The sequence below is a fragment of the Ambystoma mexicanum genome, chromosome 2q (assembly GCF_040938575.1).
Source record: "Ambystoma mexicanum isolate Mex_15411 chromosome 2q, UKY_AmexF1_1, whole genome shotgun sequence".
In the NCBI taxonomy this organism is placed as follows: Eukaryota; Metazoa; Chordata; class Amphibia; order Caudata; family Ambystomatidae; genus Ambystoma; species Ambystoma mexicanum.
Window position 1 is genome coordinate 461,113,763 of NC_090924.1, and position 18,845 is coordinate 461,132,607.

The 18,845-nt window shown below is 49.9% G+C and overlaps 1 protein-coding gene across 2 annotated transcripts in view; it reads left to right on the forward strand.

Annotated features, from left to right (window-relative positions):
- Positions 1-18,845, forward strand: part of LOC138569526 (rho guanine nucleotide exchange factor 3-like) — a 388,611-nt gene that overhangs the window by 237,919 nt on the left and 131,847 nt on the right. The window contains exon 1 of one of the 2 annotated variants that reach the window (XM_069647577.1): positions 13,513-14,017. The exons of the other annotated variant lie outside the window; for it this stretch is intronic. Within the exon in view, the coding sequence (XP_069503678.1) occupies positions 13,937-14,017 (81 nt within the window). The 5' untranslated portion in view covers positions 13,513-13,936. Of the gene's footprint in view, positions 1-13,512; positions 14,018-18,845 lie in introns of those variants that run through there. 2 annotated transcript variants of the gene reach the window in all.

Below are 18,845 nucleotides of genomic sequence, written 5' to 3' on the forward strand. Positions count from 1 at the left end.
CCAAATCCGAAAGATATAAATTAAAAGGTCAGGGAGCAAGAACGCACCCCTGTCTTAAGCTTTGCTCCATTTTTATAGGATTAGTGACTTTGCCGTTTGCGTTTAACCTTAACCTTACAGTAGTGTTAGCGTGTAACTGCATCAGAATTTTAGAGATGTATTTAGGCAAACCCCACCTCAGGGGTTTGGTCCAGGGCCTTGGCCTATCGACTTTGTCAAAATCGAGGCTCAGGTCCACACTTGCCAAGAACACCGGGTCATTGTTCTCCAAACCCGCCTGATCTATCAGGGACTGGATGAACAGACCACTGGCGTCCGTTCCCATGGCCCTCCGAAATCCCGTCTGGAACACGGAAACACAGCCAGTGTCTTCGATCCAGTCCTCTACGCTTTTTAAAACGCACTTGGCGAATATTTTGCTCTCCACACCAGGTAGAGCTATTGGCCGATAGTTTGAGGGCTCACTTCTGTTCCCCTTTTAAAATATTGGCACAATAATGGAAGTACACCATGAGGATGTAATTGTTTTTCTATGTACCACATCCTGAAACAGGATACCCAAAATGAGTGCCCACATGTCTGGATCCTGTTTTAATATTATCCAAGAGTCTTGGCTGTAGCGGTTTGGTCTAACATGGCGACATCTTGTGATGATGAATGTATTTCAAAGAGGTTTCCTTAAATGCATATAGTCGCGTCTCACCGGATACTGGGTTTAGCCAAGAAAAAACCTGCTTAAGCATTAGTATGATGTATTAATGACCCGGAAGGAGACTGCGCCAAATGTTCCAAGAGAATATGTTTATTTACAAAAATGCCCTTAGATAATGACACGTGTTTCGGTCTCAGAGAGACCTTTCTCAAATCAGGGCTATTAATCTTAAATTCCTCTAGTGCCCCTGTCACATTTGGCATTAATCTTCCATAGATAAAAGGGTTAGATCCCTTAGTGTAGCAATGAAGCGTCTAATCGCGTGTTACAAAGAATCTCAAGGGGGCGCCTCGGATGCCAGCGCGTATGGCCTGGGTGCGACCATGATGAAGTAAGATGAAAATGGCATACCTGTAATCGTCTTTGCTTCCCAAGTGCTTACTGAGGCAGAAAAAAAATTACTCAGTCATTGAAAACGAGATACTGGCCTGTGACTGGGCCACCAATCATTTTAAAATGACATATGGGATTGTAAGTTCATGCTTTGCACTGACCAGAAACCTTGTATACACATCCTGACACCCAAGGGAACGAATACGTTAACGGTGCGACTGGCGCGACTCGCAGCAAATCTACAGGAATTCATATTTGAAGTTCTGGGATCGCAAAACACTCAAACTGATTGCTTGTCACAACTTCCCCTGGCAGCCAATGATTGCCTTGTAGCGGCAGTACAAAATGCAGCAAGTTCAACAAGCATGGATGGCCTCCTGAAAAAGACTTTACCCCACCCCGGTTCTACGTCAGTACAGCAAAATATCTGCACAAATGTCAGAAGAAGACGGCTTATTGCGAAGACACGACAAACGTATTCCTCCCACCACTCATTTGCATTGTAGCGCCGATGTCTCTAGTGCACAAAAGCCACTTAGGCAGCTTAGGTAGCCCTTAAATGCGGCTTTAATGCTATTGCCCCCGCATTTAAGGGTCCGACCAATCACAAGTCTGGCAGCATTTACCCCCATCTCTAAGCTGGGGGTAAATGTGCCAACTTAATGCCCATTTTTCGGACTCAATTAGCACGGCTCTATTAGCGTGCTCTAATTACGCCAAAAATGCCCCATTGGGTCCTATGGACCCAATGGGAAATGGGGAATATGCATCACCACCCAACCCTTGATCTGGCGCTAATAGTGCCGGACCAGTTGGCACTAACGCTATTAGCCCAGGCGGAATCCCGGCAGTAATACCGCTGGGATACCGTCCAACTCGTGATGAGGCCCATTGTCTAAACACAGATTGCTAGAATGCTACTCTGATGGCCCGGCATGGACAGTGATATGGAGGGACACATTGCAGCATGCTCTGCTTATAAATAGGGAGACAAGAGATGTGTCCTACGCACACAGCCGATGCAATCAGTAGAATGGACTGGAGTCCCATGGCAGAAAGTTGGTATAGACTTCAACGACTCAATGGAGCACATGCCTCCAGCGCACAACCTATGTGTCAGATATCACGGACAACACATCGAAATTGATAGAAGCAACGTGTATGCAAACAATCACAACAGCCACTACAATCAAATCACTGACAGAAAGATTCCAAAGAATGGGTTGCCCAGAAATCTTAGTATCAGATAATGGGGTGCAACTGATATTGAACGAGATGGTGGCATTCTTCAAAGAAAACAGAATTCACCATGTAACAGCAGCACTGTACCACCCAAGAGGAAACGGCCAAGTGGAAAAACCCAACAGGATGATAAGGGGATCCATACAATTATCCAGAGCTAATGGCTCAGACTGGCACAAAGCAGTCCAATGAACATTATCGGCACATAGAACTACCCTACATTCTACCACAGGGGTCACACCTTTCCAACTCATGAGAGGAAGACAAGCAAACCCAAAATGTAATACATCATGGACATATACAAGCTCGAACAAAGTACGAACGTGCACACAAGAGATCTGAGGGAAAGTGGAGCAGGTGCAAAGACAACAAAGAGAGTTGTTCCATACATGGAACATCACAGCTACCCAAAGAGTATGCGTTGGAGATTTAGTGAAGATCAGAATGCCTCACAAAGACTGGGACACAGCAGCAAAATATAGCCGACCAATCATGGTTACGGCCATACACAATCACACTTTAACTAGAGAAGAGGTTAGGAAGTGGAATATGTCCAAGAAAAGAAGCTGAGAACATACAGAGAAGTGAAGCATCTGGACATCAGGGAATACGTGAGATATTTTCTTTTCCTGGAATTCAAGCAGAAGCACAAGATGAACCTGTTGAAATGGAAGAAATGCAGATTGGATAAGAATTCAGCAGCAGGGAAAGGGTGCAACCAGGGCCGGCCTTAGAGGCAGCAGTGCCCCGGGCAGCAAAACAAAAATGTGGCGCCTATGGTCATGCGGCGAGGGCACATTTTTCAATAGGTGCTGCAGCACCCTATTGTTATTAAACGCGCTCTGCTCCCAAGAGCGGGTGCATTTAATTTCAATAGGGCGCCTGCCTTGCCTTCTCCCATCACGCCAGCTTGGGGGAGTCCTTAAAAGACTCCCCAAAGCTGGCGTGGCATGGGGCTAATGGCACCCTGGGTGGTTTCCGGGGCGGTCCTACCCTAAGGTCGGCCTATGGTGTAACTTTGCAAGGGACACAGAGGAAAGCAGAGAAAATCCCTGTCACAATATGCCTGAACAGACCCTGCAGAAATAGGAACTTACCCAAGAGGTACATTCAGTATGAACTTTATTGATTACCAAGGGAATAATGTAGCATCAGCCATATCCTGCCCCCACGCTACATCTTCAACACACCTGGGCATGATGGCATGGAACAGAAAGGCAAGGAGAGTGCATGAACGAGGTAGAAGGCACTGTGGAAGGGGACTCCCTGGTAGGAGGCCGCCCTGCGCACCGTGAGCCCCCTGGCAAACATAAGACTTGCAAGGCTCTGCTTCTTGTCTGGGCTCCACGCGTGCTCTGCCGAGCACACGTGACCTGCTCCATTTATTAATATCCACACGCAACGAAGTTACATCACTCTGCTGCATATGCTAGTTAAAGGGACACCACACTCCTCATTTTTCATAAAACAAACAGCAATGTCACAACAACCCCCCCCCACACAAAACGTGGCAACCCAACACAAACACCCCTTAACGACAGACGGCTAACACAGTCTTCATCACCTTCCGACTGCTTGACTCAGGGGTCAAGTACATAGTCATTTAGGCGGGCAGGTCTCCCCCTCCCAGTTTGCTGGGGATAACATCTGCCCCTTCCCAACTCAGCCTCTCCTCACCTGCATCCCCTCGGTCCATGGGAATCTGAGGGCAGCCAGCCCCACCATCTTCATCCGCTTTTTCGGCACAATCTCTGCCAAGGAATGCCCGCAGCCGTGTGCCATCTCCCATCCTCTTGAAGAAACGGGCATTTCTGGTAACTATTGCAGTCCCATCTGAGGCCGTCACCATCACTGCAACCACGTCCATGGGGTTTGGTTCTTATGTCAGCGACAGCTTTTCTTGGGGGTGCCTATTCCTTATGATCACCTATCCCCTAAGGCTAACTGGTACTGTCAAAGGTCCCTTCTCATGTTCTCGCCCTCATTCTGGCACCTCCTCTCCTCTTCCACCTAGGCGTCATCAATTACAGCCGGCTCCCGTTCACCCGAGTCCAGCAGAAAGCCGCTGGTGCATCTCCTGAACATTGCTTCCGCTGGGGCTACTCCAGTCGAGCAGTGAGGAGTTGCTCGATATTCCCTGGGGAACTGGTAGAGGGCCCTGCGAAGGCACTGGCTCTGTCCATGCGCGATTGTAAACACCTTGCTGAGTGTCTGTTGGCGCGGGGCCACACAGGAGTGATTTTCCTGTGGTGCACGCCATACTCCATCAGAAACATGCCGAAACTCTCCCCTTGGAAAGGACGGACAATTATCTGAGCACAGAGTCTGTGGGAGACCATGGTTTGTGAAGATCTTCTCCAGCGCCACCGCCACATCATCGAACAACACAGAGTCAACAAACTCCACCTCTGGGTACCACGGCCACTGGTCCACCATCACCAGGAAATGTGCGTTCCTTCGGGTAGACCCGAAGTCTGTACGCTTCCCATGGCCGTGTTCCTCGAGGCATGGACTCAATGAGGGGGTGCCTCTGCACCAGGGATGCCGCCTCGCACCAGACACAGGGTCCCACAAACTCCTCCACTCTCTTCTCCAAGTCTGGGAACCACACCTTCAGCCGCAGTCAGGCCTTGGTCTTGGCCATCCCCTGGTGACTTTGATGTGCCAGATCAATCAACTGTTGTTTCTTGTGAGCGGGCACCACCATCCTGTCTCCCCGCAGTAGTAACCCAGAGTCTGTGAATGTTAGTTTGTCCCAGAGCCTCCATGGCTGCTCCAAAGTTATACAAGCTTCTTGGGTTCTCTTGCCCAAGCCTTCCAGGACTGGCTTCCACTTCCCTCTCTGCAATGCGTCCCTGAGAATCCGGAAGCATTCATCATTTTCTGATGCCCTTTCCAGCTCCTGGATGGGCATCGAGTTCTGGGTAGCAGACTCCACAGCGAGCTGCACGTGCTAGTCAGCCTCTTTGACGCTGTACACATCAACACCATCTCCTGCGTCTTGGGGGTAGCGTGACAAATAGTCAGCCGCATTGTTTGCCCCTGGGGGATACACCAGCGAGACCCCATATTCCAGCAGCGCCAGCATCCATCTTTCAATCCGGGCCAGCAGCTTCGTGGATGAGCCCGCCATGATGGGCAGCAGAGGCTTGTGATCCGTCACGACCGTCACCGGCCTCCCCAGCACATAGGGTCCAAAATTCCTGCACCCCCACACCACTGCCAGGGCCTCACGCTTAATTTGGGAGTAGCTCTGTTCAGTGTCCGACAGAGCGCGACTGGCATAAGCAATGGACCTTAATTCCCCATTGGCATCCATCTGCGTTAGGGCTGCCCCCAGACCAAACGGGCTGGCGTCCACCACCACCTACGATGGGAGAGTCGGGTAAAAGAATGCGATTGTATCCTCAACCGTGAGGTTCCCTTTCACATCCTCGAATGCCGCCTGCTCCAGAGAGTCCCATTGCCAGGTGGTATCCTTCCTTGTCAGGCTCCTCAATGGTTTCAACCGTGTGGCCAGGTTCTTGATGAACCGGTCACAGTAGGTGACCATGCCCAGGAAGGTCTGAACCTCTGTCACATTCTCTGGGAGCCTTGCTGCCATTATGTCCTTGACCTTGCTGGGATCAGGGGACACCCCTCCTTCTTTAAATACAAAGCCGAAGAACTCAATGCTAGTCTGCAGAAACTCGCATTTTTCCCGATGCACTGTTAAACCCAGAGCCTGAAGGCGTTCCAGGGTCCTCAACAGCCGTGCCATATGCTCCACTTCCAACTTCGTGAATACCAGGCTGTCGTCACTTCCAACACCTTCCAAGTCTGCCAGCGCCCCTCGTATCAGGTTTTGAAAGACTTCAGTGGCTGATGACACACCGAAACTGAGGAGCTTGTATCGGTATTGCCCCCGTTGGGTTGTGAACGTCGTGATGTACTTGGACTCTGGGTGCAACACGACCTGGTGGTACCCAGCCCTCAAGTCCAGCTGGGAGAAAAACCTTGCACCCTGCAATTCTGCAATAATGCTATCAATCATCGGGGTAAGGTGCCTCTTCCGCTTCATTGCCTAGTTGGGGAGTCGCATATCCACGCAAATCCTGACGGACTCCGGCTGCTTAGGTTTACGGGCGATCATGATGGGAGACACCCAGGTCGTCGGGCCTTGCACCTTTTCAATTATGTCTAAGTTTACAAGCTTCTCAAACTCCTTGTCCACTAGGTCTCGCAAATGAAAAGGGACTCTTCAGTGTTTTAAAGCTACAGGTTGGAGGGACTCATCAATGTGCAACCTCACTGGCTCACCGACCATCTCGCCAATCCCCACAAATAGCTCTCCAAACCTTTCGAGAACCGCCTGCACATCTTCCACATACACTCTATATGCGAAACTGACGATGCCCAACGCTTCTGCCGTAGCACAGCTCAGGAGGGTGTTGGTGCTTACATCCGTTACGATGAAACGTTCCTTGATCGAACTGTCACCATGCTCCACCTTTGACACAAACGCCCCCACCAAAGGGATGGGCTGGTCGCCCCCGAAGGTGAATATGCATGCCTTTGGACGATGTAGGGTCGGGGGTTCTCTCATGGCCTCGTAATGTACCCTACCCATTACATTGACTGAAGCACCTGTGTCCACCAACTCCGGCACTGGCGACCCATCCACCTTCGATTTCAGGACGCTCTCACTCGAGATGAAAAATATATTCTCATCATCCTTCCCATAGGCCTTTCCTTTTGCGGGACACTCTGCAAGGTGCGGTAGATCGTACCCACACTTCATACATGACTCGGGCACTCGACTGTTCCTGTCCCTCTGCTGTGCAGCGGGCTCCTCTTGCTCCCTGGCCATGGCCAATGGCACACACCTCCTCGACTTGCCAGGGCAAATCGCTGCGTCCATCCTTGCCCGTGTCTCTGCCACCTCATGTGACCGTCCAAGCTCCAGGGTGCAGTGCAACATGAGGCCATACTCCTGAAGGACTTGACAGCATAGTTTCCCAGCACACATCCCTGGATGAGCTGATTGCGATTCATGGCCTATTCATTGTCCCAGGCACACAATATTGCCAGTCCCCGGAGGCGGCCATGAAAAATGTACAGAGACCTGTCCTTTTGCCTTGCACTGCACATGATGAACCTCTCATAGTGCACATTTGCTAGAGGCATAAAGAGTTTGCGCAGTGCGTTCTTCTCCGCATAGGACGCATCCACCAGTTGTAGAGACTGAAATATTTGATGCACTCCAGGCCCAGCCGAGTACAAATGTTTTGCCGCCTTACTTTCCTCATCATTCTCTCCTGTGACCTTGAAATATATGTTAATACGGTCAATCCAAAATTCACACCGCAGATCCAGGCTTGATGACGCCCCTGAAATATCCAACTCAGGCATTGGGACTAGTACACCCTGTTGGCGTGCAATTCGGACGCGTCCCTGGCCAGCTAGCGCAGCTCCAGCACGACCTCCTCCTGCAAGGTGGTTGTCCGCCACGTTGGTGAGTGCACGAGCAACAAAGAAGTGATGAAGATTCAACCTAGGAATCCTCCCGTCCCCTGCACACTCTCTATTGTTGGACAAAAGCCAATTACTAGAACATCTTTAGAAATTCAATCAATTAATTGAACATTCTGTACATTCTGTACATGGAATTATAATTTGATCACGTACAAAAGATTTTTTTTTTTAAAAAGATATATTTCATTTAGAAGAGAATGTATTTGCAAATAAGCAAACAATCCAACATTAGTAAATATGCACAGAAATAATGGGAAGAAAAGTCCGTTTTTCAAAGGCGACGCGTTTTGAGGAGTATTCCCCTTCTTCAATGGCCAATACGGACTATTGGAGAAAATATCATTTACAGTATTACAGTCCAATCTTTACAAAATATATATAAGATTCATCAAATTGATCATAAACTTCAAACGTTTTTTATCAAAATTTCGACAAAAAATCCAATGTAATAGTGGTCTAATGTTTGGACGTGCCCATCCTGAGCATGCCTCTTGTTTTCGGATGTACATGATCTGTAAGGTATATTCAAATCGCATTTGTTTGTGGTTGTCCAACACTATACACATGTTTATCACAGGTTGGCTGATACTACTCAATAAAACCCGAGCGCTGGCACTGCATTGTAGATGCATCATGAAAAGGGGATAGGTCCATTTAAAGATTCTTAACAGGGCAAGAAAGATGAAGGAGCACAAGATTGCGACATACCTAAAGGAATGGGGTGAGAAGGCAATCACCCGCGTAGGAGATTATTTCGTGTGTATCTTAATGAAGCTCAAGCGGCAGATGTTGGCTTCAAAGTTCAGTCCTGTTGTGGGAAAATCAAGTGGCTCAAGGATGATGCCCAACCTGGGAAAGTAATAGAACATAGGTGCATAGATGAGTGCTGTTGCCTTTGTTGGATTTGTGAATAGTATACATGAATCTCTTAATCTAGGGAAACGCCTAGATAGATTTCAATCTCTAAATGAGAACTAGATGTAGAAAACCTACCCACAAAAGAATCTAACGTGCAAAGGATCTCAGCATGTAGCATTCAAAAGTTATATTTCACGGTACGCGGATCGGTATCAACGTGGGCTGCTCCCTCGGGTCACGATAAATAGAACTGACTAGGCTAAAAGGTAATCAGGCAGAAATATATAAATATAAATAGGAACAACAAGAGATGAAACATCGAGTATCAAAGCTACTCTCAAAAAACACATAAAAAGAACAACTACGTCTAAGCATGAGCACCCCTTCCTTGTTAGGGGCCACGACCCACACCGGAATCACAAGAGAAACAGAAGACGCAACAGAGTGTCCAGCACCACCATGATTCTGCACTCCCCCAATGGGTCCTGCCCCTCCACACCATGCAGAGGGGCTGAAGTAAAGATTGCGCAAAACTGAGAGGCAGTCCCTCCCAGCCACGCACAGTATCAGGCCAGAGTCACTGGAGAACACTCCATCTCCACCAAAGATGAATGAACAAAAAAGGAGAAATGATGAACAAAATAGAGAGAGAACATGGTCTCTCACCTTCCTTGTGCTGATTGAGGGCTCCAGACCCCCAGATTGCAGCAGTATGCCCACATGGCCGTGGAACTTATCAAGAATTTGGCATGAGAGGCGCACAAGCACTCCTCTATGAGGCCGCAACCTCCCCAACTATGTACGGCAAAAATGGCGGCTGAAAATGCTGCATGTGCCGGCTCCGCAGCATGACAGAACGTTGTTTCATCTACCCGCAGCTCTTATCTCACCGCCGCATTAGCCCAGCTGGTCCGTGTCAGCATGGATGACCACCTTGTCAACAATGTGGAAGGGGGCCCCCCTGGTAGGAGGCCGCCCTGCGCACTGTGAGCCTCCCCCCGCCAAACAGAAGACTTGTGAGGCTCTGCTTCTCGTCTGGGCTCCACGCGTGCTCTGCTGAGCGCACGTGACCTGCCCCATTTATTAAGATCCACACGCAACCGAGTTACATCACTCCGCCATGTGTGCTAGTTAAAGGGACACCACAGGCACGGAGAAATGTCGGAGAGCAGGCACATTCACAGAGCTCTTCTTCTTCAGGCGTTTCAATTTATTAAGGTCATTGGCATTACTCACCGGGTGGGTTTGTATGTATGTGTGTGTGTGTGTGTGTACACCGGAAATAAAGACAATATACATGGTACTATGCATGGTAACTGTTGCATGGCACCCCTGCAAGGAGCCATGGTACATTCCACGGTGTTGTGTGGTCACATGGTTACCCATGTGACCAACCTAATAAAAGGTCCGAGCCGCTTCCGGCTCGGCAGTCAAGAGTGAACCTGACTCCGCGTGTGTGTGTTGTGCTGGCGCCAGGATGGCGCCTCGCCACGTGTGCGGGGCCCAAGGACGGGGCCCAGCTTGAGGACGGTGCCCCTGCCGGGCAACGCCGTCCGGACGGTGCCCCTGCCGGGCAACGCCGTCCCAGTGGGTCCCCAACCATGTGAGGCGGGTTGGGAATGCGACCCCGGCCTGGGTGCCCCCAGAGCCGGGGCCGAGGGGGCCAGGTGGACCTGCCCCCCTGTGTGGAGCTTTGGTGTCCCCGGAGCGGGTGGGATGAACCCCCACCCTTCATCCCGCGGCGTGATCGCCGCACTTCAGCGTGTGGTGTCGGGCGCTACCCGACACGAGTATGGGGCTGCCCGGTGGACCGGAGCAGCCCCCAACAATGGCGACGAGGAAGTCGTGCCCCGCGTGCCCCTGAAAATGCATGCGGAGGCGGGCCCATCTCCAACTGGGCCCGCAATGGAGGAGAGGTTGTGGCCTGAGGGAGGCGCGGTGGCTGCTCCCCCCTCTCCCCTGTGTGAAGGAGGATCGGCGGCATCGGCCGCGTGTGCTGCTGCTTCCCCCCCATCTGAGGAAGAGGAATGCTCTGCGGCCTCAGCCGCAACGGGTCCCGCAAGAAGGTACAGGGGGCGGGCCCAATTCCAACTGGGCCCGCAAAGGCATCGGGGTGGGGGCCGCTCCCCACCCGCGTGGAGGGGAAGGAATCTGCGGCGTCTCAGCCGCATTGTGAGAGCGGCGGTGGCCGCGTGCGCTGCCCCTCCCGCATCTGACGGGGAGCTGCCCGCGGCCTCGGCCGCCGTACACGAGAGTGGGGTGGCGGCCGCAGCCACAAGAGGAGATGGACAGCATCCGCCGAAATGGTGAGGGGGGCTGCCCCTCTCCCGCGACCTGGCCGCAGCGCACGCTGATGAGGAGGCCGGAGAGTGAAATGAGGGGCCGCCGAACAGCTGAGGCGGCCCCGAAGGAGGAACGGCATCGGCCGTGGCACAGGGGCCGCCCAACAGCTGAGGCGGCCCCCAACAGGAGGCGGGCCCAAATTCAACCAGGCCCATCTGAATAGCGGAGGCAAGCGTGGCCTGCATGGGCCCCGAAAATGGGTCAAGGAAGCGGGCCCACTACCACATGGGCCCGTGTGAAAAGAAAAAATGTGTAGAACGAGGATGTCGAGGCCTGGACAGGACAAGGCAGAGCGGTGTAGTGGCCCTTCCAACAGCATGGGCAATGATGGCTGCAGGCATGGAGGAGGGTTGCAGCTCTCATGAGTGCCTGTGCGCCCTTGGCTGGGATGAGCAGCAACCTAAGGGCATTGGCCTGCCATCCGGCCACCAGCCCAGCATCCAGTCAGGGTAATACGATAAGCCCGGGCATCCGCAGGAATGGAAGAGAGCAGGAAGAAAGGAAAGGTGATCCACAGCACCCCGCCAAGAAGAACTGCAGGAGACATGAGTGGCCAAACACAATGCCACCAGCCCCTATGTGAAAGGGGAAGTGTGTGGAGGGGCCTCTCGTCCGTCACCAGTGCCCTGCCGCGGGTTGCTCCCACACAAGTGGACCTAGCCGATGTGGCCCCTGGGCCTCCCCAGGTGCGGCTTTGCCAGCCCTGTGTGACTTTGGTGAAGGTTGGCGGGGGCTCGGACTGTGTGTACTGCAACTCCACAGGTGTGGAAGATGGACACCACCATCGACATCCCCATGAAGATGGGGGGCCTGCAGACATGGACTTGTTTAAAGTGGGCCAGTATCTGGGCAATGTGATGTTGTGCACACTGGCACGCTCGGAAGGCGTCGGGTGGTGCCAGCGCCTCGTAGTTATGTTTTCATAGTAAGACCACTCACCCAGGTTAATAAAGGTGTATTAGTAGAGTGGTCATAGGAGAAATAGTGCGTAGTTAGTGACATATGTTTTGTTTTGTTGTTATGGAAAAGGAGGAGTGTTGCATGGCACCCCTGCAAGGAGCCATGGTACATTCCACGGTGTTGTGTGGTCACATGGTTACCCATGTGACCAGCCTAATAAAAGGTCCGAGCCGCTTCCGGCTCGGCAGTCAAGAGTGAACCTGACTCCGCGTGTGTGTGTTGTGCTGGCGCCAGGATGGCGCCTCGCCACGTGTGCGGGGCCCAAGGACGGGGCCCAGCTTGAGGACGGTGCCCCTGCCGGGCAACGCCGTCCGGACGGTGCCCCTGCCGGGCAACGCCGTCCCAGTGGGTCCCCAACCATGTGAGGCGGGTTGGGAATGCGACCCCGGCCTGGGTGCCCCCAGAGCCAGGGCCGAGGGGGCCAGGTGGACCTGCCCCCCTGTGTGGAGCTTCGGTGTCCCCGGAGCGGGTGGGATGAACCCCCACCCTTCATCCCGCGGCGTGATCGCCGCACTTCAGCGTGTGGTGTCGGGCGCTACCCGACACGAGTATGAGGCTGCCCGGTGGACCGGAGCAGCCCCCAACAGTAACCGGTGTGTCTTCTTCGTGGTCTACAATCAAATCTTCACACACCCCTCGTATGTCCCTAACAGAGGACAGGAGGGGCTGCAATTAAAGAATTTGGAAGACATTCTTTGGGAGATCTTTGGTACAGGCAGATTGCCTTTGCTTGTTTGGACTGGGTGGAGGAGGGAAGAGTACACGTGGGGATAGTGCGGTTTATATCCTCCAAATGAGGTTCTCTTAAGAGGTAAGTATTCCCAACCTCATGAGGTTTCACTTCCGTTTACACGTACCTGTGGTTAAAAACACACACAACGCACAGAACTCGCAAGTTTCCGATGGCCAAGCGTGAAAAGGCTATCCAGTCTTGTTTTTGCTTTGAATTGTGAGACGGAGTTTTTCTCTTTCAAGTGGAAAAGAAAATGACAATCCCAGAATCCAAGTGATAAAAAAACAAGACTGGCCACGGGAAACCTGAGTGCTCTGAAAGCATACATGCCAACCCAACTTTCCATTCCAGAGACACTGGTCCAGGCCTGTTTTCCGTTCTGGTACTTGTAGTCCCAGCTTTCCTGTTATAAACGGAGCACTACAAGCCCCAGAATGCAAAATCAAAACCAGGACTGCAGTCTTGTCTCCCGCATGCAAAGGATAATGTTGGCATGTACGGTTGCTACTAAACTAGAACTATTTTCAAAGTGGTTCTCCTGAAATCACGATTTTAAATCACAAAACGTACACCAGCAAGTTCAGCCTTAGAATATCATAAAGCTGGGGGACCTGGGACAACCCTAGTTCCAGCACCTGTCAGTGATACAAGTAACAGAAGCGTGTTTACGGTACGATAAGACAGACGGGGGATACCAAATCAAACGGCATTATATAAAACCGTTACAAACGGACCGTTTAATGGACGGGCGTATCCAGACCAATGGGCGTGTCCTCCCAGCAAAGTGCACGGCTTGCCCTGGGTGGGATTTAGCTCAGAGTGGTCGTGGTAACATTGTCAAAAGCGGATCCCTGGGACGCAGGAAAGGGCGTGGCCAGAAGGGGGCGTGTGGCTTAGTTTGCAGGCTTCTCAATCTCTTGCTGGGCTCAGTGAAGAGAGGATGTCTTGTTGCCCCTAGGGTTCAGGTCTTTCCTGTTTATTTGCTTGGAGACGGCTGCTCCCTCTCCATTTCCTTGATTAAGCTTCGACAGCTTTACACGTAGAGTAGTAATAACCCCATCCCGGTAACAATCTGTTCGGGTGCATGCCTGTGTTGTAAACGCACCCTCCTGGCAGCCTCTTCCGCCCTAGCATTGTCAGACGTGCAGGCCACACCGACCCACAGGTGACTGCTTACCATGCTGTGAGCCCGAGCTCTGCAGAGGTCATTCCCGCCTCGTTCCCAATACAGTGCTGAAGAAATGGGGGTTCCTCAGTTGCCCGGATTTCTGCTGCCCAAGAAGAAGAGCTGCATGGGCGAGATGGAAGTACATCACGCACAGGTGAGGAGGGGTGGATGGAGCGGCCCCCAATGTTCTCCAGAGGTTGGGGAGAAGAAACACATTGTCAAGAAGGCTGTAGGGGCACAACATGCACTGCCAGGTGCGTCCCCGTGCACAGTGGTGGGGGACAGTGGCCACCGCAGAAGGCAAGCGGAGCAGAGAGTCACTGGCCTCTTTTCCGTAGTGCACCCCTCCCCCCATTTTGCAGTGAGCAGAATTTGGCCTTGTTGGCGTTTGAACTTGCTTGGAGAGTGGCACATTTTAGAAGATGGGCGTTTAACTCGCTGAGCTACAGGCGAGCAACTCCACTGGACTAATTGTACTTTAGGCACACTCTCCCACGTTCTGCCCCCTCCCCAGCTCCTCCACGAAGTGCTCACGAGAGTGGTAGGAAGCCTGTGACTACTTTTAATAGAAATTATAAGCAGTTATAGGTTGTGTGGGTGCCCAGAGAAACAATATTGTTGCTTGGGCGGGGCTTATCAAAAGTTGAAATAGCAGTGTCCTAGACACTATCTCACAGGCTTCCTATCCCCCTCGAAGACCCAGCATTTAGAGATGGGGTGTTTGTAGTAAACATTCACGTGTTGTGTGCTCGTTAATGGGAACACTAATTGAGCTCGCGTGCCCGCATTTGTGTACTGCTGGGTAGGTGGCATCTTCTGCTCCTGTGTACATGGCATGTAGATCAGTGATAGTGAGTTCTGCATGCAAGCCACTTATCATTAAATAATTTACATATGCCAATGTGGGCAGAGTATTGCTTTGATGCCATGAAACTTAATATTTGTCAGAAAGGCCCCATACCGATTGCCGTGTTCTAGAGGCAAAAGTTGGCGTAGTGTGTCATACTTTACTAGTGTGATACTTTACATATCTGCCATGTGGATAATAGGAAAGTAAGCGAAATGAATGCTAAATTGTGCATTACTTTTCATTCAAATTAACTTCCTGGTAATAATTTCGAATTAAAATGCCAATACATTCATCCAAGTATCAAAGGTGTAATCTCCAAACCAAACCAATCTGTACAGTGTTCTTAGAATGTGCCAATTTGTGACCAGTGCTCCTGATCTGGTGTGCTTATAAATGCACAGTTTGCCACTATATTTTCTAAATATTTCTTTGGGAATAACCCCAAAGCCTTAGTACATTTCTTTGAAGCACACATGTTTTGGCCACTATTAATGGTTTTGCGTGCAAACAATCCGACCCATTTCCATGTGTATACCTTGTTAAAACCAACTTCATCTCGGATTAAGTTGGCAGCCATAGAACATTTGCTTGGACTCGATTTGTGCCTAGGCTTGATTACTGCTAATTACAGCCCATTAATAATATTAAGTTTATTAGTTATAATTTAGGTTGCAATAATTTTGCTACCACCCAAAAGCATATATGTTCTCCGAGTTGTAGATGCTGGGTATGTAAATTGTCTGTGTTATTTATCTGTGCTACCTGGAAGAGTGGTGTTTAAGGAAAGTATTGTGTTGGTGTGTCTGTGGTAGGTTAGTTTGATGGTTTGTGAAATTTAGTGTAGATGAATGGGTCTTGCTATGTGTTTTCCATTTTGTTAACCTGTGTTTTGATGTGTGTGCTTTTTTTGTTGTTGCCAAACCTTCCCCAGCAGGCACTCCAGTACAAACTACAGATAAACCATTTGACTTTGGAAACATCGGTCATTTATTTGTGTTTATATATACAATTATCTCTCCATTGGCTTTGCTTGTTAGGCTGTATTGGGAGGTTGACAGTCTAATCATGCTATGTCAGGTGGTACAAATCCAGGGTCAACAATGTTTAGTCCATTGCATGGGGTCTCCCGTTTGACTGCCCACTGACCCCTCACAGGCCTTACAGTGGCTCGGAATTATGCTTTGATGAGCAGGGGCTAAACCCAGCTCTTGGGTATCTGGCATCACACCACAGCCAGGAGCAAGTACATAACACGACACAAATAAAATATGTTCATGACGTGCAAACTAACACTATGATCCATACATATATCCTAATGCTTCTTTGTGTACATTACCAAACACACAAACTTAATGCTATATAGGCGTGTTTAGTATTGCAATTGTTGACCTTAGGAGCCAAAGTTAGCTCCCGGTACTGATCGGTGTCGAGCATACCAAGCCCTGGTAGGCTGGAAGAAGCCGCAAAATAGCTTTCAGCAATTTTGAACCCTGCACCTTCCAACCGTAGTCCCTCTGAAGCTTGCATGGGATTATGGTACAATGCAACTGGACATGACCCATGAATGTGCTGTCAAGGCAAACCCCACAACCACATAATTACAATACTGGAATGTGACAATAACAAATGTTTATTTTAGCTTTGATTCCTATCCTATTTTTAGAAATATTACTAGCCCATTGTGCTTTATATTGCACCATTTGCTGCTAATTTGATGCAAAGTCCCACAAATATTAATTGGGGGGGGATTGGAAATAGGGCACGCATGCGAGTAAGTTTGCACCTGCCCCATAAAGACTCTTAAGGTAGCCCCACTATATGAAGTTTTAACGCACACACAGCTTATATCCATTTGTGTCCTTGTTGAGCTCTCCACTCGAGCTATACAGTGTGTGTGATCCACTGAGCAGATAAAAAGGAATTTGATATCCACCCGCTGTCTGCTCCTTTATTTTCTTTAATGAAGTCTGCCATATTACTCTGCTTCCAAGCATTGTAATGTTTCTTCTATTAAAGAGCTGTAACCACCTGCATCTAGGCATCATCACATTTATTTTGTGGGTTCCTGGATTTGTACAGTGAAATGCCTATAAGTCTTAAAATTGGTGTCATGGTGTAACTGTTGCAACCCTTCTTCAGCTTTAGACATGCCTGTATAAAAAACATATCCCAAGCAGTTTCCCCCCCAACAGGATGTTTTTCTAATGGCAAGCCCGAAGCTGAACTAGACTGGGTTATGAATGGACTAGCAATCAGATGACAGGCAGATTGGTGAAAACCATACACCATGTGTAATATACACACGCCTTTGCTATCGTGCCTTTATAGATGGCCCCTCTCCTTGTGGCTATGGATACTTCAGCTAGAAATAATATAATTCCTGAAGACAACCTGCTGACCACCACCCCACACTACACTGCTGCACTTTTACGTGTCCCCTCACTAACTGTAAATATTATTTATTCATTGCTGACCTAAATGTGCTGAACCAGGAGACGGACCAACAACAAACATTGTTTTTAAGGATCTTTTTTTAAAGGATAACTCCTAACTTGCCCTACTTCTGTGAGGGAAGTTCTCGACCTATAAGTTACTAATGGTGCTCGTCAAAGGAAACTGTCCTTGGTCCAACATCCTATCCAACTAATCTGGTCCCCTACCACTTTGGAAAACTGAACTGAAGGGAGAGGCCAGAGTATTGACATCTATCTTGGGCTCCTGCCTGGCCCAATCACTTGGCTGGTCTGTCAATAGTTCCAAGTTCATTAATATGAAAACAAAAACGTTCACAGCTGTTTTGCAGACTTTTTAAGGATAAAATAACAGTTGCTACTTCTGGTTCCCTCTTCCTCTCCAGTTTCCCTTTTTAAACGCTCTCTTTATAAGCGTCTCTGAGTTTTTGGACTGCCAAGTCCTACTGCGTTGTGACAGACCTTTTTTCTCTCCATTCACGTAACTCGCAAAGGGCGCTTGCCCATTCAGCATTTCTCCTAATGTTTGTACTACTTTCACTTTGCTTCACATAGAGCACTTGCCCGTTCGTGTTTCCCAGGTTCCTGTAACCTGGTCAGCTTTCCCAACCTGGATGCAAAGTGTTTGTAACAATCTCATTCACGTAGGACGTTCAGCCAGTCAGGTTTCTCAAGGTCCTGTAACCTTGTTGGCTTTCCCAACTTTGATTCACAGTGCCTTCCTTGTTCTGATGCATATGGATGCTTGCCCGCTCGGGGGGTTTCTCAGGCTCCTGTAGCCTCGTTGGCTTTCCCAGCCTGGATGTAAAGTATTTGTAGCTCTCTCGTTCTGATTTACATAGACCGCTTGCCCGCTCAGGTTTGTCACGCTTCTGTAATCTCGTTGGCTTTCCCAGACTTGCTTCAAAGTGTTTGTACCTCCCAGTCGTGGTCTGTCCGTGGGAGCAGTGGTCGAAGTGCATACCAAATAGTAGTGGAACTCAACTTCGAACTATACTACCTGGCAAGTCAACTGAGGCATGTGACGCGATGGATGGCCGACGAGATTACAACGGACAACCGACTCCTCCAACCAGCTCTACCTCGACTGTTACTCAGGGACCTACTTTGGGTCGAGGAGAGCGTACTATGAAACTGTCCATACCTGGCCAGGCTTGGGACCCAGATTTGGAAACGGGCCTGCAGAACAGTGGGATCAGCAGATCTGTATTCCCCACAAATCCCCATAGCAGCAATCGTGGCGAACAGCTCATGGGGAAAATTGGAAATGCGTACCCAGTGGGAACCCTATAGTGTGGCTACGCTAGGAGACCTGGTTCAGGGGCAGGCGATCTTATTCACCGAACTCAGCGAGGCCACAGGACTACCTACTGGACAGTGTTTGCTCCACAGGGCAGTGGTACAGGCTATGAGGAACAGATGGCCCGGGGCTGCCAACCTGGCAATGGAGCATGAGACCATAGAAATAATTTTAGAAACTGGGTGAAGGAGGCCACGAAACTTCACAACTTTATGAAGCATTGATGCAAGGCACGACCAGAAACAAACGCAAATGCAGGGGGAAGTGGGAAAACAAACTGGGCCTTGAATTTGAAGATAAAGAATGGGGGGAGATAACCCACTATTATAAAAAAATCTCCAGATATGCCCACTTACAATTT